The sequence below is a fragment of the Notothenia rossii genome, assembly GCF_949606895.1.
Source record: "Notothenia rossii genome assembly, chromosome: 4".
Classification (NCBI taxonomy): domain Eukaryota; kingdom Metazoa; phylum Chordata; class Actinopteri; order Perciformes; family Nototheniidae; genus Notothenia; species Notothenia rossii.
In genome coordinates this window covers 33842675-33868652 of record NC_136902.1, presented here as the reverse complement: position 1 = coordinate 33868652, position 25978 = coordinate 33842675, and the positions used below count along the sequence as shown (strand labels likewise).

General features: G+C 44.4%; 2 protein-coding genes across 6 annotated transcripts; one reads left to right on the top strand and one right to left on the bottom strand.

The window, feature by feature from the left end:
* Positions 1-2124: 2124 nt before the first annotated feature.
* Positions 2125-24691, top strand: LOC307036918 (uncharacterized protein). Of its 3 annotated transcripts, XM_079677569.1 has the most exons (7): positions 2125-2582; positions 22608-22648; positions 22751-22810; positions 22942-23001; positions 23349-23426; positions 23512-23565; positions 24232-24691. In XM_079677569.1, exons 1-7 carry the CDS (start codon positions 2255-2257, stop codon positions 24289-24291), a joined length of 681 nt encoding a protein of 226 aa, XP_079533695.1. In that variant the 5' UTR covers positions 2125-2254; the 3' UTR covers positions 24292-24691. The 3 variants fall into 3 exon arrangements, with proteins under 3 accessions (XP_079533695.1, XP_079533694.1, XP_079533693.1); XM_079677568.1 differs by having other exon boundaries at positions 23367-23426; positions 23512-24691; XM_079677567.1 differs by having other exon boundaries at positions 23512-24691.
* LOC307036888 (uncharacterized protein) lies at positions 17956-21821 on the bottom strand. 3 transcript variants are annotated; one of them, XM_079677511.1, is made up of 4 exons: positions 20588-21821; positions 20279-20458; positions 19965-20200; positions 17956-19871 (listed from the first exon to the last, which is right to left on the bottom strand). In XM_079677511.1, exons 1-4 carry the CDS (start codon positions 20850-20852, stop codon positions 18102-18104), a joined length of 2451 nt encoding a protein of 816 aa, XP_079533637.1. In that variant the 5' UTR covers positions 20853-21821; the 3' UTR covers positions 17956-18101. The 3 variants fall into 3 exon arrangements, with proteins under 3 accessions (XP_079533637.1, XP_079533638.1, XP_079533636.1); XM_079677512.1 differs by having other exon boundaries at positions 19965-20173; XM_079677510.1 differs by having other exon boundaries at positions 19965-20458.
* Positions 24692-25978: the final 1287 nt, after the last annotated feature.

The following is a 25978-nucleotide window of genomic DNA, read 5'->3' as shown; positions in this document are numbered from 1 at the left end:
GGGCCGCCCGGCGGATGAACCGGTGATAAAACGTCACCATCCCGAGGAACTCTCGGAGCGCCCGAGCTGTAGACGGTCGTGGAAAGGCGGACAAGGCCTCCACTTTCGATGGGAGGGGGGCGGCTCCATCTTTGCTGATGAGATGCCCGAGGAAGTGGATGGAGGACAACCCGAACTGACACTTTGCCGGGTTGATAATCAGGCCGTGTTGGCTGAGCCTCGCAAAAAGGACACGGAGATGTGCCTGGTGCTCTTCAGAGGAGGAGCTGGCGACAAGGATGTCGTCTAAATAGACGAAAATGAATGGCATGTCTCTGAGCGCCGAATCCATCAGCCGCTGAAAGGACTGAGCTGCGTTCTTAAGTCCAAACGGCATACGCAGGAACTCGAAAAGCCCGAACGGCGTAATCACCGCAGTTTTGGGGACGTCTGAGGGGTGCACCGGAACCTGATGGTAGCCCCGCACCAGATCCACCTTGGAGAAAACCAGCTTGCCCGCCAGGTGTGAAGAGAAGTCCTGGATGTGAGGGACCGGGTAGCGGTCTGGCGTAGTGGCGTCGTTAAGGCGGCGGTAGTCACCACACGGTCGCCAGCCACCGGCTGATTTAGGGACCATGTGGAGCGGCGAAGCCCAAGGGCTGTCCGAGCGGCGGATGATGCCCAGACGCTCCATGCTGTCGAACTCCGACTTGGCGACCGACAGCATGTCAGGGTTGAGCCGCCGGGCCCTAGCATAGACTGGGGGGCCTTCAGTGTCAATGTGGTGCTCTACCCTGTGTTTGGTAGTGGCAGCGGAAAAGGTGGGCTGCGTCAAGTCGGGAAACTCACTGAGAAGGTGCTGGAACTTGTCACCCTGTGAGAGTGAGCTGGAGAGCCCGCTGAATGACGCCTCGCCGCGGGTACATGCGAACGAGGCAAACGTCAGTGCGTCCACCAGGCGGCTGTTCTTGACGTCCACCAGCAGTCCGTGAGCGCACAGGAAGTCTGCGCCAAGGAGGGCGAAGGAGATGTCAGCCGTGATGAAATCCCACTTAAACCGCTGACCCTCGAAACACAGGTCCACTGTCTTTGTGCCATAGGTGCGGATAGGGGTGTCGTTAGCGGACGTCAAAGGTGGGCCGTGGCCCCCACCGGCGGTGTCCTCCACCGTAGCCGGCAGGACGCTCCGCTGGGCTCCTGTGTCACAAAGGAGTCTGCGACCAGAGAGGGTGTCCCTGATGAACAGGAGCCGGTTGGATGTGCCCACGCTCGCGGCCACTACCGAGCGCAGGCCTTGGCGTTTCCCGTTTCCTTGTAGGTGCAGGGGGGACGGCACATCCTCGCTCTATGAACAAAAAATTGGGTTCTTCCGTACCTAGCAGGTTGAGCATCATTTCCATGTGGTCAGAAGGCTTGCTGTCTCCCAGGCTATGAATAGCGAGCAGGCGTCGGGCCCGTTCCGACCGAGACAGCTCGAAAGTCTTTAGCAGGAAAGCCTTGAACGCTGCATATTTATCCTGGGCAGGGGGAGATGTAATAAAGCCCACCGTCCGGGTCGCAGTGGAGCTTCCCAGTGCCGAAACGACGTGGAAATAGCGTGATGCGTCATCAGTTACTCCGCGGAGTGCGAACTGAGCCTCCGCCTGAGCGAACCATGCAGCCGCAGATGTATCCCAAAACTCCGGCAGTTTGAAAAAAACGGCGTTATTTGCCATGCTCGGTTCAGTCTCGGATCCTTCTACGAGACTTATGTCAGGGTCACCAATGTAGTGCCGAGAGACGGGAGTCGGAGGCGGGGTATCGAAGGTACAAGCTAGACTTTTATTTAACATCAGAACAACATGTAAACAGCTTTCAGCCCGGGAAGATAAGACCGGGGGAAACAGGAAGTCCGGTCAACTCACTAATGTCCGTGCGGAACAATACCCCAACCCATAGTTCCGTGGGTGAATAATGTCAATCACCACAATATATATTTATATATATATAAACAAAACAACACAATATAATAAAAACAGTTGCATTAATAACATAATATGGTATGATCAATTACACCCTTTTGTTTAGCTCCGAGTCGGCTTCTTCTTCTTCTTCTTCTTCTTCTTCTTCGGTGGTGGATGTGTGTTTGAAGAGGGAAGATGGAATTTCAACTTTAACTCTTTTGTTTCTGTTTCAATCGTTTCTTTAACTGTATGATCTTTCGTTGGGATTTTTATACCCTTTGCAAGTACGGTTAATTTGTCAATTTAGTGTTTTTCCGTGCCTCGTGGCGGGGATGGCGTCCTCCGGGGCGCCGCCGGTGTCTCTGAGACACGGAGTGCGGCTGGTGGCTCAGGCCGCAAGCACAGTGGAGCAGGTGCTGCTGGCTGTGGGGGATCAGGTCGGTCATGTAAATATCTCCTATGCTTCCCGCATGAACAAAGCGGTCGTGGTCTTTTTGAAAGACCAGAAATATGTGACGGAACTTATCGAGAGCGGATTAATGCTAAACGAGGAATACATTCAAGTTTCACCGCTGGCGACACCGTCCACGCGGATCACTGTGTCTGGCGTTCCTCCGTTCATCCCGAATGAGGCGCTGGAACGGGAGCTGAAGCGTTTTGGTAAGTTTGCCAGTAGTCTCCGCACTGTTGCTCTGGGGTGTAAGGATGAAAAGTTAAAACATGTCCATTCTCTGCGGAGACAGGTTTTCATGTTTCTGAATTGTCCCACTCAGACACTAGATGTGTCCTTCCGGGTGAGGCACGAAGAGGGTTTTTATATGGTTTATGCGAGCTCAAGGAGCGTAAAGTGTTTTGAGTGCGGGGAGTCGGGTCACAAACGTGTTGCATGTCCACAGAGACGGCACGCCGCTCCGCCGGGTGCGGCTGGGCCCGGGGCCGCCGAGCCGGGGGCCGCCGGGGCCGCTGTGGCGGCCAAGCCCGGGGCGGCCTGGTCCGCGGCAGCGGGACCCGGTGTCGCGGGGGCTGCTGCTGCACCCGCCGGGGCCCCGGTGGCTGTGGATTAAGTAGGGATGAATATCGTGAGAGATGAAACAGGGACTGTAGAGAGTGTGGTGAGTGTGAGAGGAAAAAATGTGGAAACAGGTAAACGGGTGAGAGATGATGTAGCAGGACAGGTGAGGACTGGTGCTGTGGGACAGGTAGAGGCTGTTGGCACACAGAAGGAGCTGCCGTCTGGCTCTGGGCGGCAAAAAGAGCTTCAACAGGCTGCAGACAATAATGAGGTGACAGAGATGGACACAGACGGTGAGGGGGATTCTGACTGTGGTTCAGTTGCAGATAGTCTCTCTCAGAACGCAGAGATATATTCTTTGGAAGAGATTAATGTCTTTTTAGACGAGTCTTTTGGCAAGTCAGTGGAAGTGAGAGATTTTTTCCCTGACATTGACAAGTTTCTTCATACAGTGAGAACTCTTCAGAAAGTTGTAGGGTTAGACCTGCTGGATGAAAAGAAACGTTATCGTCTCAGGAGGCATGTAACTGCTATGAAAAAAGATACGACAGGAAGCAAAAGAGGGAAGAAACTGAAAAGGTCTAAATAATTTCAACATGATCATGCAACACTGGGTGTCTCCTCTCTGCTGTGTGTACCTGTCTGTTCTTTCTCTCTGTCTCCTTCCTCTAATGCAGGCTTTAAGGGTTGCTTCCTTGAACATGAACGGGGGTAGAAGTGCACAGAAAAGAGCTTTAGTGTTAGAAGTCTTTAATCAGAAAAAATTAGATTTGATATTTCTGCAGGAAACGCACAGTGATAGCCTGAATGAGACGGATTGGGGGATGTGGTGGGGGGGGTCAGTATGTACTCAGTCATGGCTCAAACCTTAGTGCCGGAGTAGCTGTTTTATTCTCCCCCTCTCTAAATGTAAAGATTTTATCCAGCACTGAGATAGTGGCAGGTAGAGCCTTGATGGTGAAAGTGGAACTGTTAGAGTTCAGTTTCACCTTTATTAATGTGTATGCACCCAATCAGGGCCCTGCACGTGTATCTGTGTTTCAGTTATTAAAAGACAAGCTAGACACTAGTGTACAGGGGGAGTGTGTTGGGGACTGGAATGTTTGCACTAATGTCACTTTAGACAGAATAGGACGGGAGCCTCATCCTCAGTCGTCCCTTTTACTGTCACAGGTGATAAGAGAGGCTGACTTAGTGGATGTGTGGAGGATGAAGCATCCTCCGTTAAACAATACACCTGGATGAGAATGCTAGATGGGGGCGTCAGTGCAGCCAGGCTAGACAGATTTTACATGTCTTCTTCTTTTATTACTCGTGCAGTGAACTGTCACATCCAACCTGTTGGTTTTACAGATCATCAGCTAGTTTCTTTGGATTTGGTTTTATCCAACACAGAGAAACCTAGATCGTTCTGGCAGTTTAATGTTAACATTTTACAAGATTTGATTTTCTGTGAGAATTTAAATTTGTTTTGGATCAACTGGAAATCAAAGAAAGAGTCTTTTCCCTCCCTGAGTCAGTGGCGGGAGGTAGGAAAGGCTCAGATTAGAGTGTTCTGTCAACAGTATACAGCAGGGGTCGGCAACCTTTTTGATATGAAGTGCCATTTAAAAAAAAAATTTTTTTATCAGCGTGCCAACGATCGATAATTATCAACGGGGGGGGTGGAGGGGGGTAGAGGAGCTTGACGCTCGTGAACTATCAGCAGGAGGAGCCTTGCTGTGGGGAAGCAATGTGTGGACCTGTCAGCGCAACTTACATGATGTCGAATTTAACAAACACATTTAAATAATTGGTCTAAACGGCATAATAATAAGGACGATCGTCCGTTCTGTGATTCTCCAGAACACACATGTTATGATATTAGGGTCATGCAGAGTGAGATGAGATCGCTGTCCCTTTAAGAGAGAGAGAAAGAGGGGTGTGGCTTGTGTTTGTGGATGGTAGAGCGACAGTGAGGGAACGTGTGTTTGTTTCTGGAAGTGAAACGAGGCAGCAGAAAAACAGAGGTCTGTGATGTATTTTGTGAAACAGAAGAACAGCTAAATAAATGTAACGGCCTCCTATGAACAGCTCGCCTCTCTCCAGTCATTTAAGCTAAAGTGGGTTATTGAACCTGAAGCTTGATGCTTCTTCCCTCCTCGACTACGGTCTGGGAGCCGACAGGAAAGTTCAACACACAGATGGCCAGTCCGCCCCTTTGTAGCATATTATTTCGATGAGAGATGAGCAGATCGCCACTGGGCTTTCAACTAAATATACAGCCACGCAAAAACTGCGGCATTTGTACAGCTCCTTATGGGTACTGCAATTAGTTAAGTGCTTTCCTCCGTGGTGAAACGATCAGCACTGCACCACGGAGGAAAGCGTCAGAAAGTCACCTGGAGATAAAGAGAACGGGGCTGCGTTGCGTGCATGGCAGGGAACGGGGAGACGCGCTCTGGCGGCGGTCTCGTTCAGGATCCGAAAATACAATTTAAATATTTTGCACACTTATTCCACTTATTCCTAGTGTGCCACTGGTTACGGTGCCGCGTGCCAATGCTGGCACGCGTGCCAGGGGTTGCCGACCCCTGGTATACAGCCTACTCCACTGCAAACATTAGGAGAGCTATAGAGCAGTTAGAGAGAGAGAGATCAGAGAGTTAGAGAGTGTGTCTGCTCGAAATATAGAACAATCCCTCCTAAAACAACAACAGCTTAACTGTTTTCTTCAGGAGAAAGCCAAGGGAGCTCTGATTAGAGCCCGTTTTACTTCCATGAGAGACATTGATGCACCAACCACCTTTTTCTTCAACCTGGAGAGGTCTCTGGGCCAAAGGAAGCAGATGGTATGTCTGCGTCTTCCCGATGGACAGGTAACCTCTGAACCTGCTGAGATGAGGAGACATGCAGTGTCCTTCTACACGGACCTGTTCAAAGCCGAAGGTTGGGACGTGGAAGCCGCTGATGAACTTTTTCAGGGTCTTCCACAGCTGAGTCCAGCCGAAAGTGACACCTTGGGCTCTGACATTACGCTGGAGGAACTGACCTCTGCGGTGACACAGATGGCCTCCGGCAAGGCTCCGGGCATAGACGGTTTACCTGCAGACTTTTTTAAACATTTTTGGAGTATTCTAGGACATGATTTGTTGGATGTATTGATGGAGTCCTTTGGGAAAGGGACTCTTCCAGCTTCCTGTAGGCGTGCAGTGATTTCACTGTTGCCTAAGAAAGGAGATCTAACCCTGCTGAAGAATTGGAGACCTGTGGCTCTCTTATGTACGGACTATAAGATACTGTCAAAGGTTTTAGCTAACAGACTGAAGTGTTTTATCGAACTTCTTGTTGGTACTGATCAAACATATTGCATCCCTGGCAGATCAATTGTGGACAATTTGTTTTTGATTAGACACTTTTGATTTTTGAAAACTGTACAATATAAATGTTGGTATTATTTCTATTGATCAAGAGAAGGCCTTTGATCGTGTGGATCACACTTTTCTGGCTGCCACATTGCAGGCTTTTGGTGTTGGGGAGCATTTTTTGTCCTGGGTGAAGTGTTTGTACAGTGATGCATGTTGTGTTGTGAAAGTGGGGGGAGGGCTGAGCAGACCTGTACCAGTTAAAAGGGGGATCAGGCAGGGCTGCCCTATCTCAGGCCTATTATATAGTATTGCCATCGAGCCACTTTTGTGCAGGCTTAGAAACCGGCTGAGGGGCCTGAGTCTGCCAGTGTCAGCTCAGGCCCCCCCGGTGGTTGTATCAGCTTATGCTGATGATGTCAGTGTTTTTATCCAGGGTCAGCGAGAAATCCAGGAGCTACAGGACAGTTTAGTTTTGTATAGGAAGGCTGCCTCAGCCAAAGTTAACTGGGAGAAGAGTGAGGCAGTTATGGTAGGTCAGTGGAGTTTAGAAAATAGGCCCAGTCTTCCTGGTAACCTCAGCTGGGGAAACGAGGGTTTAAAGGTCCTGGGAGTTTGGTTCGGGTCTGAGGACATGGTGGCACAGAACTGGGAGGGATTGCTGGGAAAGGTGCGAGCGAAATTAGCTAAATGGAAATGGCTGCTACCCCAGCTGTCCTACAGGGGAAGAGTTCTTGTAGCCAACAATCTGGTTGCCTCATCTTTGTGGCACAGACTCCAGGTGTTAACCCCACCGCCGGGCCTCATGAAACAACTGCAGCGGCTCCTCGTGGATTTCTTCTGGTCGGGTCATCACTGGGTGCCAGCATCGGTCCTGTACCTCCCTGTGGCGGAGGGGGGGCAGGGCCTTATGGACATTACTGCGAGGACTGCTGCTTTTAGACTGCAGGCAGCTCAGCGGCTGCTGTATGGTGCCTCTCCCTGCTGGCTGGCTATGGCCCGGCTGTTGCTCTGGAGGGCAGGGGGCTTTGGTTTTGATAAACACCTGTTTCTGCTGAAGGCCCCTGCGTACAAGATAACTGGACTTGCACCTTTTTACTGCTCAGTCATCAATGCCTGGAAGATTCTGAGTTTTACCAGACCACCCGACCCCCGGCCTGGGATGTGGCTGTTTGAGGAGCCCCTGTTTGACACTGGTTTTCTTTCCAGAACCATTTTCTCTTCAGCCGCCCTAAAAAAATGCGTTCATTGAAGCGGGAGTGGTAAAACTTGGCCATTTGACAGGGATCTCCACGGAAAAACTGGCTGAGGTGACGGGCATTCGATCAACTCGAGTTCTGGAGAACCTGGTAGAAGAGGTGTGGCAGTCGCTGTCGCCATCCCACCGGACTTTTGCTCTGGATGCAGATCTGGCCGACCAGTGGAGAAAGGGACATGATTATGTTTTTCCTGCCTTGAGTGTGGGTCCTGCGGTGGGGGAATGGAGAGAGGAGGATGGTCTCCTGCTATCACTGGGGACTCTAACACCTGGAATGTTCAGCTCCTGCAATGGGAAGAAGCTATATCTTAGCTGCGTAAAGGTGCTAAACCTCAGCTCGCTCGCAGGCGTCAGAGAGTCGAGGTGGACAGATGTGTTTGGTTTGGGCTCTTCCCCTCAGGGCAGCTGGCGGATCCTGTATAAGTCTCCCGTTGAAAAACGGATGGCTGACATCCAATGGAGAATTATACACGGTGCAATAACCACTAACAAATACAGGGCTAATTTTGACCCAGGCACAAGGGGGCGCTGTCCGTTCTGTTTTATGGCAGAAACATTGGAGCATTTAGTGGTGTCCTGTCCCCGGTTGGCTGGTCTTAAAAAAATGTTACAGGAGTGGGTGGAGGGGTTCGGGGAGGTTTTCTCCATACCACTTTTTGTCCATGGCCCCAAATACATCCTGAAAAAGAAGGAAATCCTACTATTGATCAATTTCTTGTTTGCTAATGCAAAATTAGCAATCTGGAAAAGTAGGAAGAACAAACTTGCTGGAGTAGGGTGGACGGATGCAGTGCTCTGTCTGAGGGGGCTGGTGGCAGCGCGTCTGAGGGTGGAGCATGCATACTATACGCTGATCAATCATCTACAGGGGTTTCTGGATGTGTGGGCTGTTGGGCAGGTTCTGTGCTCACTGGGGGAAAATGACTCTCTAATATTGAAGTTTTAAAGGGTAGGTGAATTTTTTTGTTTTTAAAGTGTGTAAAAGATGATGTTTTGAAATGGGTAAAACGTTTTCAAATGACATTTATTTGGTAGACGTGAAAATCTGTTTATTTATTTGATTTGTGTAATGTTTTTTGTTTTTTGTTTCGGTGTATAGTTAAAACAAATGGAAATAAAATTTGTTTTAAAAATCAAATCTTCTTCTTCTTCTTCTTCTTCTGCTGCTTCGCCTTCTTCTTCTTCTTCTCTCGGTTTTTTGGCGGATTGCAAACAACATTAAGGTGCATACCGCCACCTCCGGAGTGGGCTTGACTCGGTTTGCATTTATAAAGAATGCACACATGTGTTTAATTGTTAATGTCAGATATACTAAGTAAATACATTTGTTCCTGCTCAAGATTAGATTCAACTCTATTGTTATTGCCCAGATTACAGGTACTGAGACAACGAAATGCAGTTTAGCTTCTAACCAGGAGTGCAACAAGCAGTAAAGTGAAAAGTAATGTACACAATCTACAGAATAAAAGATAGAATGAAGTGAATGATGAATAAACAGTGAGGGGTATGAATACACTAGATATACACAGAAGCCTGTGAGCAGTATGAACAGTGTGTATGAATATGCTAAGATATATAAAGTATAAAAACGGTAAGCAGTGCAAGTATAGTGTAACATATATAGATATTAATTTCATGATCATAAACATTGTGGAACAATGAGGAGAAATGTGAATGGAAGTGGCGACGTAAAACTTTTGCCGAGCCAATTGGAGAGTTTCATCAGCAGCACGGGGTAAAAACCACCAATGAGCGCTCAGCTCGAGATACCAGCGAGTCGTTTCCCATCAAGCATTTCGCCTCCGCAGTCCGTGGAGAGGAACTGCACCGCCTCGCCGCGCCTCGCTCTCAAGGCTGCGGGCGTCTTTGTCCCGCGAGATTTCAACGTCTCATGTGAGCGAGCCTCGAGAGCAAGTCGGACAAAATGACTAACCATCATGCAACGCACGAGCAAGACGTTGATCGAAATTGCGCAGGTCTGCACAGGTCTCGCTTGTCTCAAACAAGCCTTATGTCTCCAACCCACTCTCTTCAGTCTGCGTACAAATGACACGACTTTACACATTGGAAAATGCGTGCAATAGATACGCTAAAGTCCGATTTTGCGTGCCTATCATACGCCAACTATTCCCATTGAGTTCTGAGTCCGAGTTTTGCGTGCATATGAGACGCTAGGATACGGTCGTGTCTGAGAAGACCGGAAGCTGTGTGGTCCATAAAAACATGTTATTACTCAATATCAAGCCACGATTATTGATTTTATTTGTAATCGTATAATGTCAGACTTTTTTTGTCGTCCGTGAGGAAAATAAATGGGGCTCAGAGCCTCAAAATACTGAAATCTGTATTGTTTTTAATCTTTTTTTCCTTCGAATTTGTTATCCTTTTCTAAATAACACACTGTTATTTACTCAACAATAAAACACTATTATCCTTGTTTTTATTTATTCGTTTAATTCTATAATATTGGGCTTTTTAGCCGTCCGTCAGGAACTGATTTTCAAAATAAAGTCACCGGAAACAGACGTAGGCCCGGTTCAAGGTCGATGATTTGGATGTTGTAGCCGCAATGCACGCTGGGATATGATGTTTCCCAAATAGCACGTTTCGTTAAAGGTCCACTGGACGCAGCGCAGCCCATAAGAAATGTTACCATAGTACTTGTACCAAGATAGTACCATGCAGGGCAGGAATTTCACGAGGGCCATGGCCCTCGTGGCCATGGCATGGTAGTATTTTGGTAGTATTTTTCGTGCCTAAACTTTTTCGTGCCTAAACTTGCTCCATCGAAATCAGTCACATTGACCCGAAGACACATTTTGAGTTATACACTGTTGGAAAGAGGATATTCCTAGCTTTCTAACGGAGGAAACATATTTTCGTTTGTATTAATGGTCTGGGGGAAGTTCGCGAGTGTGTGTTTGCGTTTGTGTGTATTGTGTTAGTTTCCCGGGGAAAACACTCACGAGAAACACCGGCTGTTGTTATGCCTGCTTTGACGTAAAGTTACTCCGTTCTCTGCTTGTAATTATGCCGTTACAAGCTTCAAAGTTGTATTTATCATCTGAATTTGCCAAAACAAGTTTAATATTCTGAAAGCCAAGACTTTGTTTATTTGAAATCAGATGAAAACAAACTGTAACGGACCCTGCCGTGTTATCTATGATTACTATACGCAAGGGGTCGGCAACCCCTGGCACGCGTGCCAGCATTGGCATAACCAGTGGCACACTAGGAATAAGTGGAATAAGTGTGCAAAATATTTAAATTAATTTTCGGATCCTGAACACGAGACCGCCGCCAGAGGTCGTCTCCCCGTTACCTGCAGAAGGAAGCCATGCACGCAACGCAGCCCCGCTCTCTTTAACTCCAGGTGACTTTCTGCCGCTTTCCTCCGTGGTGCAGTGCTGATCGTTTCACCACGGAGGAAAGCACTTCACTAATTGCAGTACCCATAATGAGCTGTACAAATGACGCAGTTTTTGCGTGGCTGTGTATTTAGTTGAAAGCCCAGTGGCGATCTGCTCATCTCTCATCGAAATAATATGCTACAAAGGGGCGGACTGGCCATCTGTGTGTTGAACTTTCCTGTCGGCTCCCAGACCGTAGTCGAGGAGGGCAGAAGCAACAAGCTTCAGGTTCAATAACCCACTTTAGCTTAAATGACTGGAGAGAGGCGAGCTCTTCTTGGGAGGACGTTGCATTTATTTAGCTGTTCTTCTGTTTCACAAAATACATCACAGACCTCTGTTTTTCTGCTTTCCCGTTTCACTTCCAGAAACATACACGTTCCCTCACTGTCGCTCTACCATCCACAAACACACATGCACAAGCCGCACCCCTCTCTCTCTCTCTTAAAGGGACAGCGATCTCATCTCACTCTGCATGACCCTAATATCATAACGGACGATCGTCCTTATTATTATGCCGTTTAAACCAATTATTTAAATGTGTTTGTTAAATTCGGCATCATGTAAGTTGCGCTGACAGGTCCACACACTGCTTCCCCGCAGCGAGGCTCCCCCGCCCTCCAGCTGATAGTTGACGAGCGTCAAGCTCCTCAACCCCCCCCCCCCCCCCCCCCGTTGATAATTATCGATCGTTGGCACGCTGATAACATTTTTAAAATGGCACTTCATATCAAAAAGGTTGCCGACCCCTGCTATACGCCATACATTCATAATGTCAGCGGGAGGGAGGGGGGAGCATCGCTACGTAAAAGCATTAGTGCGAGGGAGAGCTGTCATCTTCCCTTTACAAGCTTCAAACATGTATTTATCGGGAGATTTTGGCAATAAAAGTTTCATATTCTGAAAAAGATTCCCTGGAAACCTCCAAAACCCTTACACAGAAAGAGGATCTCTGCACACGCTTTTTTTTATATCAGCTTTGTGTTTCAATGGTTTTGTCCTAACCTTGGAGAGCCGTATGTTTACTGCCACCCTAAAAGGACCTCAACACTGTTAAAAATGTTAATAAAGAATTTATTGAAAAGTTAGTTGGCTGATTGTTTTATATTGGCTCAGCCAGGTTATATGGGATGCCCAGTCTACTATATATGATATGGGTCACTCATTTTACAATATTAAACTTTGTTTTCTTATCTTTAATTTGTCATCCTTATGTAGAATGCTATTACGAAACACACATTTGGTTGTTTATAGCATAAAGAACATCGGATTTAATGTGAGGTAGGGAAATAATCATTTGAGTATAAATATGTGCATATAAATATGTAATTTACAACAGCTGTACGCTGCTTGAAAAGCTTGAAAATGCACCTTGAAAATGCTTGAAAAGTGCTTGAATTTGACTTTGGAAAAGGTGTAAGAACCCTGAGTTATGTTGCAGTTGTGTTCTTTTTTTATTATTATCTAGTGCTAGGCAGTTAGCGCTGTGTTGTTAGCTGTCAAAGACCTCTGTGCAGACTTATTTGACCACCGGCGATAGCAGACGGAAGTTCAATGTTTGCTGCTCGTTTATATCGCCCAATTTTCAAAACGCGATCAAAATACCCATTCACATGTCTTGTGGCATGCCTGAACTGTCTACATACGACATTGTGCGTCACCATAGTAGGGAAACTTTCCTCCCATTATGGTCCAGATTCTTGTTGGAGAAGGGAAGAATGTACCCCAATCTGCTGCACCTAATACAAATAGTCCTAGTTTTTCCTGTCTCTACCTCTCAAGTTGAACGGCAGTTCTCAGTAATGAAGAGAATGCAGGGCGATTGGCGTTTAAGCCTGCACACTTCAACAATTGAAGATCTACTCCTCATCAAATCCCAGGGTTGTGCTCCTGCTGAATATCAAAGTGATGAAGCTGTGGCAAGATGGTGGGCAGCTGGCATCAACAAAAGGAGACCCAATATTCATCCCTATGGTCAAAGGAACCCCAAAAGTCCAAATCTCCCTGACTCGTCATCATCTCCATCTTCAAGTGACTCAGAATAAGGACGCACCTTGACGTAGGCCCACTACCACAGTCTCACAGTGAGCCAAACATGTCTGTGCTATAAGAATCCTTTGTAGTTTTAATAAAGAATTTGTTTAATTGCAATTTGGTGTCCATTGAATGCTTAATAAATATATATAAAAGTATTGTAAATGCATATACAATCGTAGTCACTTCATATCGTATGTTAAATCATTGTTTTAATTTATGGCCTTGGTGCCCTGGCTTTTGGCCTTTGTGCCCTTAAAAAATTGACAACTCAAAAGGCCAAGTGGCCTTGCCCCTAAAATGACGAAATTCCAGGCCTGGTACCATGGTATTTTTGACAGATTGTACATGGTACGTACCATGGTACAAACCATGGTACGTACCATGGTACATTAATATATGTGCTATGGAACAAATACCATGGTACTATAAAATATACCATGGTACTATCTGTAAAGAAATACTGTGGTACATGTACCGTGGTAAATATACCATAGTACATGTACCATGTTAAATATACCATGATACATGTACTATGGTAAATATACCATAGTACTATGGTACGAGTACTATGGTAACATTTCATATGGCTGTTGGAGGGCACCATAACAATTACCATGGTAAATACATATGTTCTTGTATTTGTGACATACCTGTACTGAACCGTAGATACTGTAGAATGTACAATGGTAGGCTATATCAAATAAAAATAATGGACTGAGGCAAATACAAATAATACATGGACTCAACATGTATTAACATGTATTAACATTTTTAATTTATACAGAAAATACTATATTGAATGAAAAAAACATAATGGCCTAACGTGGCCGAACAAATTGAATTCTTTAAAATGTTTTTCTTTTGAGGATCTTCGCCGAATTTGATAGTTTCTGGCGTATGTAGTAGCCCTTGATCTCCGCCTCTGTCTTCTCTTTGAAGACAGATTTAACTTCACCTAAAGAGAGAAAGAAAAGGAGAATAAACAGATGAAGAGACAGATTACAAAAACAGACAGACAGACAGACAGACAGTTTTAATAATAACTTAGAACGGATTTATAGAGCGAGTTTCATTTAACAGATCTGAGGACGCTGAGCTGAAATGTGCTGCCATATTTTTCGGGTAGCAACGGTCAGCGGTTGGCTGCTGCTGCGCTGGGGTGCTTCCCAGACGAGAGAGGGTAATGATTCTAATTAAACATATAACGGTTTAGATTTTATATATTAAACAGTATTGTACTTATTATATATATAACACTTTCCATCCTAGCACCTCTATTGACCAGCCGCCACTGCTATATATTAACAAATAAAACATAGGCTTAACAACTGTTAATAATAATGATAAGCTGTATGATCTATTTAAATATGCCAATTTACCGCCAGTTGATAAGACTTTCGCAGTCCAAGCTATCTTCTTCCCATTTTGGGGCCACCACACAAGATATTCCTTTTCCACACACGGATCTTACTCCCTCTCAATTAGATTTAACCGTCCAACTTCAATGGTATTATTGCTAAATTCATATAGCCCATACATGTTTAGATTAAAAGTAGCCTAACAAGCAGTGGTAACAAAGTACAAACCGGAGTATGCAGTTGGCACTGTGGTCTGTATCCTAGCAACGCTAGAGAAGCGGGAAGCGCGAGGCGAAAGTTGGGCACGCGCACGTCACCACTCACCAGCTACCCTCAACGGCAGAATAATCCGTGCCTGGAAAAAGTTATTTAGTTATTCTCATTCACAAAAAGAGAGAAAACCTAAGAATGTACAAACGATATTTGTCAGATTTAGGTTTAGATATTCCCAGGACTCAGGGCCGGCCCTCGGCATAGGCAGTATAGGCGAATGCCAAGGGCGTATCAACCCATAGGGGGCGCCGAAAATTGGGGAAACTTTTTCTTTTTTTTTTAAAGTTAGAAATAAAAAAATAAAAATTATTTTAATTTCATAACACAATTTGCCGATTTTGGATCAACAAAGTACATCTTATTATCTTATACGAACAGAACTACGCATATATTGCATACAGCGCCCATAAACTATGGCACAACCCCCCCAGAAAATCTAATTGAACTTCCCCAGCCCCAGTAAAAATCTGAGGTTTATGTGAAATTGTTCTTTTTTTGAAATAATGGTTTTAGTGTGCAATTATAGGTTTTATTTTTTTATTTGTGTTAATTTAAAATAAATCAAACTCCCAAAAAACATATACAGCTTCTGTGTGCTTTTATTAACATTGGAATTTATTGTGTAAGGGTCCGCGGGGGGGAGAGCTTTAGAGAGCTCTCTCCTGAAAGACTGAGCGGCTCTGATAACCTCAGCTCAGTGAGGTAAAGGCACACCTTTATATGATCATTATAGCTATAAAAAAATAAGAGAATAGATGAAAAACAGGTATAAAATACTATATGACAGTAAAAAGAAGAGAAGAATACAGTGTTAGTTAGGGAAAGTTAGGTATTTTTTTAGCCATATCGTGAAATAATTTATTACCAATAGCTTTTTTTACCATATGTTCCTATAGGTGTCTAGTAACACCTCCCGATTTATCCACAGCCAAATCCTCTGGGAATTGCCTTGAGAGCCAATCAAAGTTAGGGTGCCCATAGGGCGTGGGTAAAAATAGTGAAAAAAATGTTTCTACCAAAAGTGACTTTTGAGATGTCTAACTAGGGGTTTTTAGGGGTGCTGAATCTGTCCCAGTCATTGGTTTTGAGTAAAAATGACTCCAACTCCATAAACAATCCATAAAAAGTGGTTTTATTGAACAATTGCAAATCAAAACTAGCGTTATTAGTTGACATTTTAACAAACCTCATCAAACTCCCCTGCATCTCCCTCACTATTATTATCATCTGGCTGGTTGATGTTCTGGCAAGAGTTACCATGACAGTTCCCACAAGCAGAAATACATTTGACTCCTTGCTTTTTACAGCAGCACCTGAGAGTGCCACAGTCACCTGCGCAGTTGCAGCAGACTAACTTCAGAAGGTAATCTGGTGCCATGGGATCTGTTGTAGGGACTGGTTCATAACCATGTTTTCCTTGTTTCCATCCATACTCAAGGACATCCAAAGATGGACTTTGTAGCATTAGCCAATCTCTGGTCTGGAGATATGCCCGCAGTGAGTGCTGTGCTGCAGCTCCTGTAGTTGGAGGCAGTTTCTCAGGCTTGATGCTCCCAGCTGCCGCCCGCTTGCTGAAGATATCAAATCTTAAATCTTCCAAATCTCCAGATGGATTACCACGGAATATGTTCTTGAACAGTTCGCAGCCAGCTTCGATGATGTCACTTTTCTTGGCTCTGATGTCACAGAACACATCCATGGCCCGCTCTGATTTGTCAGTCTGGCAGAGCTTGCTGAGCAACGTTGGTTTGCTAAACCCAGAAATTGCTGATACAGTATCACAGCCAGAGAAGCTATGTAGGAATATAAGGTATTTACGGTACCTCTCCGGGAGTGCCTCTCGAATCTTTCTGACATCATAAGATGTATCTTTAGCTGTCGTGAGGAAGACCGGGTGGTTTGCCCTATGATGGACCAGCATAACCAGGACGTCTGTGTCCTCAGCCCTCACCTCAACAGAAGACTCTATTGCCTCATTTAGTGCTGCAGACACGATGGAGGTGTCAGCATCATCAGAGCATAGTTGAACACTGATCCTAGCTCTTTGGAAGGTCTCAGCAAGGAGCAGAATGAGCTGAGCCTTGTTGTTCTTGTTGTCAAGAAACCTTTCCCGCGGAATGATGTTTTTTAAGTCTGGACGAATCTGAATGTCACAGCATGCATTCTTGGTTCGTCTCAGGTGGTCATGGTCCTTGGTGGAGCTACCATATCCATCAAAGACCACAGTGATCCGGACGTGCTGGCTACCCATGGACATCACAAACCGGAGGTAGCTCTCAGTGATGTCCTTCCACGTGAGGTTAGCCTCCCATTTGACGCTGTGCAGGAGCCAACCGCCATCAACCACCAGGCTTGTGCAGGTTAGTTTTTCAACAGGCTCCACAAAAGCCTTCAGGAACTTTGCTAGGGCAGCCTTGTCTGGCTTTCGCAACTTCTGATTCTTGTCAAATAGAGACATTGGTGTTGGCGTCAACTCAAAGCGCAAAGCTTCTTTGGTCTTGACTTCACGCTCACTAATGATGATGAGGCGGTTGAAGAGCTTGAGTGAGTCAGTGATTAGCTTCTCTCCATTGATTTTAGGAGCAGATCTGAGGCTTGCCAATGACTTGACCTTGTGCTTGGTTTCCATTGCATCCAGAACAGTTTTCCCATCCATCTTGGCCTGTATGGCTCTGCCAACCTCCTCTGCCTGATCAGCATTGACTGAGTCCCCAGGAGTGCTGCTGAACCCCGTCGAGAAAGATACCAGGGTCTTACTGTCCCGTATGGAATCAAAGGGGTTGACTTCCTCCAACCATCCAACTATGGCATTAACAGAGTCATTGTCTTTCTCCATCTGGGCTTTTGTGATGTCTGTGTGGATAGGTACCCTACGTTTGTTCATTACTCCTTCAAGCTCCTGGTGAATGAATGAGAAGTGGTTGAGAGTCTGAACCCAACACTTGTGAGCAGATTTGTTCCGGAACCGCCCTCTGCTTAAACCACCTGAGGATTTGGCCTCACGCATGAGTGTGGTTTCTATTGTGATGTCAGTCCATGTGCCTGACCACTCATGGTCTGAGAACCGGACTACATGGTTGCCATACACAGTAAACTTGGACAGAGTTTCCTGGAACATGGGACAGTCCTGTCGCTGCTGCATTAGTTGTACATAGAGCCTTGCTCCCTTTGCGTACTGATGGTGCCCTGCTGCTGCAAAGGTGTTCAGCATTCCAATGATGCAGCTGAGGTGACCTGTGTGGTCTGGGACACGCTCACTCCTGATAAATACCTTGATTAGATCGATTCTGCCATAGTACCAGACCCAGAGTGCAGGTGTTCTTCCAGCCTTAGACAAAGTCTTCAACCTCTCCTCCATCCTCTCCTTGAACACAGTGACTATCCTTGGTGTGTCCATGGAACCTGTTAGAGATAGACAGTTTTAATTGTATTACTACATAATGAGAAAATATAATTCGGCATACTCCGAGATAGTTTGAGACACAGATTAGGGAAAGGTCAAATTAACTCTTTTCATTTCTTTTGCAGTCCTGATGAAGTTCTCCATGTCTTCATAGTCCTGCTCGCTGAACGCAACATCTTTCAGCAAAAACTTGGTAATTGCCGCTGATGCAAGAAGGTGGAACCGGATGGCCTTAGCATAAGCCCTGCCTGAGAGAATGTGTTCTGCAGTGTTGCTGCCTGGGTAAACTAGCTGTATCAGCTCTTGCAGCCCTGAGTCTGCCATAATAACCCCAATAGAGCCCAGGAAGCTTTTCAGGAGATGAAACCCTCCTAGTCTAGTGATGATGGGCAAGTCAGACTGGAGAACTATCTGAGTTGCTTTCAGCCATATTGGCATGTCAAATGTGATGACAGCAGGAGACTGACCGCTGCGTAGGCACTCCATTAGAGTAGTGTAGATGGTTCTGTACTCGTTTGGGTCACCCTCAATGATTGGAAGAAACTCAATGAGGGACTTTTTCCTGCATTCAGTTTGATGTATGGATTTCATGAAGCCATTCCAGTTCGGATGTTCAAATGTGGCGTTGTAATTCTTGATAGCCCATCCTGCCATCCAACCAATGTCCCCTGACTTCAAAACCGGAGGGTCTTGGTGGAGATCAGCTATGGGAACCAAACGGATGTCTGCCAATCCTGCTTTGTTTTTTGGTACAAAGGACAGTATTTTCACCTCTGTTGCTTTGAGAGTTGCTACCTTTTCCTCAACTGCCATGTTCCTCCTTGGTATGGTTGTGTGAAGCTCATGTTGTCTTGTTGCTGGAGCAGGAGAAGTTACTCTGATCATGCCCATTGCATGGAATGCTGTGTTTCCTTGTAGTGAGGCAATGTTGAGATCTATATTATCACCAACACATTGATGAACAGTGCTATCGGCAGGAACAAAGAGGGCAAATGTTTGCTGATTCTCTTCATGCATTCCAGAACCACTCTCCTCTTGCTCCTCTGGCTGTTCTGCAGATAGGACTGCATCGACCTCTGCTTCCTCATGCTCCACAACATCTATACCATCTTCATCTGTGATTATGGTATCCTGGTCCATGCTACCACATCCATTTTTCACGTTCAAGTAACAATACTTGTAGTGATGGAGCTCAACATATGATTCAGAGTATCCTAAGTGATGAATACGGTCAATCAACCACTTTGATCCAAACATGTGGTCAAGCTGAATTGTAAGTCCAAGTTGGGAGGGCATAACTCCTGATCGAGGGCGGTATGCTTTCAGCAGGTTCTGTCCCCACATTGCCACCTTTTCGTCAGTTTTTACAATTGCCTTCAGCAACTGCTTGAGGCTGTCAGGAATCAGAGCAAGTTGGCTCTGTGTATTGGTCATGCTGTCTACTGAGGGATACTGCTTTGTGTCGAGTGAAACTCTTGCCAAGTCTCCACAGATCAGATGAATGGCAGTGGAAATTATGAGGTCTTTAAGTGCAGAATCATCCATGGTTTGTGAGGGGTTGATGACCTGCTGATGGTAGTCTCGGAGGATTGCCTCTGTAGTGTCTTTTAGCCACACAATGAATCTTCCTCCCTCATCTAATGTGAAACAGAGAGACTCCTCATAATGTTCCTGAAGCTTTTTTTTAAGATACATCCGTCCATATGTGAGACTTTTGTCCTCCGTGGGGTCAAGTTCTTCCATCTTCATGTGGATCTCAGCGAGACTTGTTACACCATGCTCCACTTCTTCATCCATCCATTTGCACAGTTTCTCAAACAGCAACTGCCTCTCCTCATCTGTAGGCCGTCCGACCTGTGGGGGAAAAACAACTTTTAATTGAAATGATTGGCTTCAGAACCTTGTCTACAGAGTCTGGGACTTCTGGTCTTGAAAAAAATATATTACCCCAGAGTTTGTAACTGGGTTCTCGAACTGGGACCTGCACCGAAGATGATACAGTGCCTCTTCAGCTACCAAATCTATTATTCCAGACAGGCGACCAGCAACTTCAACTCCCCAGGCATCTCCTCGTCTCACAGCTGTCTCCAACAAATTCCTTTTCAGTCTGTCCTGGAAGCGATTGTCAGGTGCACGATACAACTTCCGGGCTGTGTCTGGGTTATAGCCACATATATGATTTACTAAAGAGAGTTTTAATTTGAAAAAAAAGAAAGACCTTTCAAACTCATTCATGAGAATGTAGAAGACAGGCAACTTACTAGGGTATTTTACAAGCATTTCAACATTGATGCTCTTATTGCAGAGGATACAAACATCACGGTAGACCAGGTGTGCTGATGGGGTTTGGAATGTGGAGCTACCAGCACTTGAAGTACTTGGCCCAGACAGTACGCTGCGTCTTTTCATCCTGTCTGATCGTTGGTCTTGAGCATCTTGTCCTTTGGATGGATGAAAGACAATTTCGTGAGCTTTTATTCATGCCACAAAATGTATTGGATTGAAATGATGAGTTGAACGGAATGATTGACAGAAAGTGGCAACAACATTGACATAATGAAAAAGAAAACCTGAACGTTTCGCAATGGATACACTTCTCGAACGATGGTACAACTCGGTTCTACAATCCAAATGGTACTTCAGCTTGGGGTCATCTCCATCATTCCAGTCCTCATGTAGTCTGTTGATCAGCATTGCATCATCTACGATCTCAGAATAAGATAATAGCTGCTGATAACCTTTGTGAGTGACTTTTGAGAGTTTTTGCATTTCAGTCCCAGGACCACCACAGATGAAGCACCTCAAACCATGACAATTTGTGGTATCAACTTCCATACTGTCCTAAAAAGACAAGACAGCTCGGTGAACAATTACTTTTTCTTTTTGTTTACTAGGCAAGGCAAGGCAAAGGCAAGACTTATCAAACATATCATGCAGAATGGGTCCACACAGCCACATTAATAGATTATGTGTAACTATGAACAATAATCTCACTTTGAATCATATAGTGAGCCCACTATAAAATGACACAATTTACAACACAATTAATGTTGATCAATGACACAGAGACTATTTATAATGGTTTATTTAGCTAAGGTACTAGATTTGATATTAGCCTAATGTTAGCTAACTTAAGCTGGATGCTAGCTAGCAACATTCATTTTAGGCTGTAACTAAGAGATAAAAATGATGCATGGGCCTATAAATAAATGTATAGCCAACTAAACTTTAGAAAGCAAAATTATTTACTTACCATGTCAGAAAGTAACTTTGTTGTGGGCGTGTTGGAGCAGTGGTTAGTGTCTTCGACTGGTATACGGGAGGCCTGGGTTCAATCTGCACGCTTTGAATAAAAGCAGCTGCAAAATACCTCTACCTTGATATTCTCCACGTGCAGAGAAGTAATTATACTGAGCACGTACCTAGCAGATGTCATTACTGTAGTGTCTTTTAAATTCAGAGTGGATTATTCAATGTGTAGAATACATTTTTCACCCCAAATCCATAGGTTAAATTTGACAGATCAATATTTCAGGGTTAAGGAGTCATTTTGACTCAAAACTAATGGCTGGGATAGATTCAGCACCCCTAAAAAACCATAGTTAGACATCTCAAAAGTCACTTTTGGTAGAAAAAATGTTTTCACTATTTTTACCCAGGCCCTCTGGGCACCCCAACTTTGATTGGCTCTCAAGGCGATTCCCAGAGGATTTGGCTGTGGATAAATTGGGAGATGTTACTAGACACCTATAGGGACATATGGTAAAAAAAGCTATTGGTAATAAATTATTTCACGATATGGCCAAAAAAATACCTAACTTTCCCTAACTATGTGAAAGGGGAGTGATTTGTAAAATATCCATAAAGAAAAATAAAATCTGCTTGCAGTTCTGTTTCATATGGGTGTTGAGAGATGTATCCATAGATCTCCTAATGTTGCTCTCAAAGTGCACCAGATTGATGCTTTTAACTTCAATATTAAAAAAAAAAGTCTTCCCGGGGGTCCATGCCCCTGGACCCCCCTAGAGGAGGTGAGGTCCCCCCCTCACTTAAATCATGTTCAAATGGATAGGATACTACATAGAGTTGCACACATCTTGTGTCCATGTCTTTCTGTTTTCTCATGCCACAACCGTGCATGTGCGAGTCATAGTGATTTTGGGGGGGGCGCCAGCTAAAATCTTGCCTAGGGCAGCAAATTGGTACCGGAGGACCCGTATGGAGGCACAACTTGCGACAGGTAAGGACGGGTTTTCTCTTCATATTGGACGAACGGGATGAACTGCCAATATAATATCATTTGGTGGTTTTTACTCACATTACTGTGTTCAACGAATTATAGCAGAGTACACAACATTTTGAAAACGTTTTTTAGATGTATAGATTCACTTTGTGTATACTGCTATTATTCCTATTTTGATAGCAGTAGGGCAATATGTAAATTATGTTATAAAACATATAAAATCAATATTGACTCGAGACATATATAAACCAAACCTAGCTTTTTGCTGAGATGCCAAATAAAAATGCCCACAATCAATGTGTGTATAAATGTCTGTGTAACAGCTGTGTGATTTTATCAATTTACAGACTCTGACTCCAGTGATGAAGCCTCAAATGAAGATCGAATGGTGGGTGAGAGTATAATGTATTACAGAGACAAAAGGTTGTGTTAGATTCATTAAAATCATATTATCAGGATAGTTATTGTGTAGCCTTTTGCTTTATCTCAGGCTGATCACCATTCTGGCGGGACATCAGATGACAGAGGGGAGGATCCACATCATGAAATGGTAGTTTTTTGCATTGACTGATCCACATACTTTTTGTATCCTTCTTGAATGCTCTTTTTATGATGCCTGTCTCAGGAATAGCCTCTCTTTTTTTATTGAATTAATTTGATTTCTACTTTTCTGTCTCTCAGAGTGACGATGAAGTAGAGATGGCTGCAGACGACGAAGGAACAGATCAACAACATGAAATGGTACAACATAAACATGCAGGGATTGTTTTACTTATTAAAACAATTATTTATTCTGTTAAAATCCATGACCTTTGCTACATTACAGGTAGCAGTAAGAGACAACACAGTTTTCTATGATGATAAGAATGCAGATTTATCCGACACAAAAGACGTTGGGTTACAAATATTTAACAAAATGTATCAGGAGTTATTTTATAACTTATAGTTAACATTAATATTATTTTCACTGTATGCACATACGACTTTCACCCGCACTGCTACCTTCCCATTTAAATATATTCTGTTGCTGCATGCTATAACACCTGCATCCCCTATGGGCATCAATAACGATCCATCTTATCTTATAGCCTTTTGCTGTCTCTCAGGCTGGCCACCTGTCTGGAGGGTCATCAGAGGATGGAGGGGAAGATCCAAACCATGAAATGGTATAATTTGGGCAGTTCCACTTTGTTCCAGAAAAACAAACTGGTGTTTGGCTTAACTATGACTTCTGCTGCTCTTCTATTACAGAACTCTGACCGAGGCACAAACACTTCAGATGAAAGTGCAGGCGAAGATGTAATGGTGTGTAAGATTGTTTTCATTATTATATTGGCAAAAATGTATCTCCTCTCAGTCCTCTGCTTAGCAAACAGTTTAGCATTTCTGGAGGAAACAATATAGTGCTTATTTAGGACACAATGGAGTATAGCTGTATACGTTTATTTAGGACAGAGCACGTAATGTTAACAGCATGACACTAAATCAGAGCCAACTGTTTATGATTACATCATCAAGATCACACTGAAACTATAAAATGTTGTTGATTATTTTCATATCAGAAAGTTGTAAGAAAATGATAAAGTAAATGCTTTACTCCAGGATTCAAGCAGAGAAATGCAAGATTTTTTATTTTCCCTGACCAGTTGTAACATCTTTACGAAGTCAGCAAAACTGCATAAGAGAACATTTAGTCACTTTAGGATGTGGCTCTCACAGACTGTTAAATGTGAGGGAGATTGCTGCACTGCAAAACAGTGATACACCCACAAGGTACAAACATCATAATAGTGTAACTGAATATAAGCGTTGTGTGTATAAAAACATTTTAGTCACCACCAGAGACTACAGTATGCATTTCAAAAGAAATAATTCAGTAATAGAAACCTCAAATTGGTTTGGTATGGTAGAGTACTTGGTTGTTGTACCAAAACCCTGCAACTGTGAAAGAGGTGCAAACTGTTGTTGCAGAGAACTTCTTCTTTTCTACAAGCCATTGCAGCAGGAGCACATACAGCAAGCTATCTATGATGCAGAGATCCATACTAACATTGCAACATTTCTTGTAAAGATCTCCAATGAATTGTGTGTATTGACATGTGAGGACATAGTAGCTAAATGTATTGCAATTGAACATGGGGGTAAGCTATATGTGATGAAAATGCCTGTGTTTGAGACAAGTTAAATGTTGAGGGCTAGCACAAACGGTTAAGTACATATATGATGATTTAAATGTGTTTTTCTTTATGCTATTATTGTTTTTCTATAACTCACTATTTGATCATTAACTGTATTTTGTAATGCATGTGTGTTTGTCTCAGTGTGGGTAAATCTGTATGAATATAATTCTAAATATGTGAGTAAAACGCCACATTGACGCGCTGTATGAACTCAGTTGTCTCATTCAATAACAACATTGAAAAAATCTTTATCTAAAGTGTAATTCTTTGGCTATTTTGTGTGAAGATGTGTTGAAAAAGAACATGAAAATATATGTTACCTAAAGGGAAACCAACTAAAACCAGCAATGAAAAATACTAAACAAGGTATAAGACCTGCATTCACATAAAAAAAGAAAAAAAATGCATACAATGGGACTTGAGTGATTATCATGATACATACCATGGTAATGTCTGTCGTACCATTTGAATACTCTATGGAGTACCAGTTATCTGAGGTACAGTGGCATGTACTATAGTATCGGAGGTACCATGGTACGTACCATGGTAAGAGCTGTGGTACAACGGTATGTACCAGGGTTATACCATGGTATGCATCATGGTACACTATGGTAAAATCTGAGGTACCATGGTAGTACCATGGTATACCATGGTACGTACTATGGTACACTATGGTAAAATCTGACGTACCATTGTATACCATGGTACGTACTATGGTACACTATGGTAAAATCTGAGCTACCATGGTATAACATGGTACGTACTATGGTACACTATGGTAAAATCTGAGGTACCATGGTAGTACCATGGTAGTACCATGGTATACCATGGTAGTACCATGGTATACCATGGTACGTACTATGGTACACTATAGGGGTTTCACCAACTAATCGACTAGTCGACTAGTCGACTACCTTTACCACTAGTCGGCGCTGTAGGCCCTAGTCGACTAGTCGTGGAAAAAATGGAGGTAAACGAGGTGCTGCAAAATGCTACAAAACACGTCCGACATTCTTATGTATAGCAGAACTTCAACGAAGATTTAACCAACTCCACAGTGAAGTGTCAGTTGTGTACAGCTGTACTGAAGTACAATACAAATGCATCTGCTATGCGCAACCATCTGAAGATGAAACACCCGCTGCCGACAGCTAGCACTAGCAGTAATGCTAGCACCAGTGAGCAACGGACCGGCGTCAGCACTGAACAGAGGCGAACGAACAGCAAGAAAACACGGGTCAACAGTGATGCGGATGATGAGCTACGGGATTACTGCCAGCGGACACCGCATATCCCCACAATGGATAATCCACTGGAGTGGTGGGCAGAAAACGTGCACCGCTTCCCCCGCTTTCGAGGAGCTACCTGGCTATTCCAGCCACAAGCACCCCGAGTGAGAGGGTTTTTTCCCTGGCAGGCAACACTGTCACCCGAAAGCGGTCAAGCCTCCTTCCCTCACATGTCGATGCGTTGGTGTTCAAACAAAAAATATGGAAAGGTGGACGTTATCGTGGAGGACAGCGAATAAAGTGTTGCGC

Excerpts from the sequence above, each read along its gene's own strand:
- LOC307036888 (XM_079677510.1), bottom strand. The coding sequence starts at position 20,852 with ATGGAAGTTGATACCACAAATTGTCATGGTTTGAGGTGCTTCATCTGT. Across the intron at positions 20,459-20,587 it reads ATCCATTGCGAAACGTTCAG|GACAAGATGCTCAAGACCAA; the intron begins GTTTTCTTTTTC and ends ATCCATCCAAAG. Across the intron at positions 19,872-19,964 it reads ACCCAGTTACAAACTCTGGG|GTCGGACGGCCTACAGATGA; the intron begins GTAATATATTTT and ends TTTCCCCCACAG.
- LOC307036918 (XM_079677567.1), top strand. The coding sequence starts at position 2,255 with ATGGCGTCCTCCGGGGCGCCGCCGGTGTCTCTGAGACACGGAGTGCGG. Across the intron at positions 22,649-22,750 it reads CCTCAAATGAAGATCGAATG|GCTGATCACCATTCTGGCGG; the intron begins GTGGGTGAGAGT and ends GCTTTATCTCAG. Across the intron at positions 23,427-23,511 it reads AAGATCCAAACCATGAAATG|AACTCTGACCGAGGCACAAA; the intron begins GTATAATTTGGG and ends CTTCTATTACAG.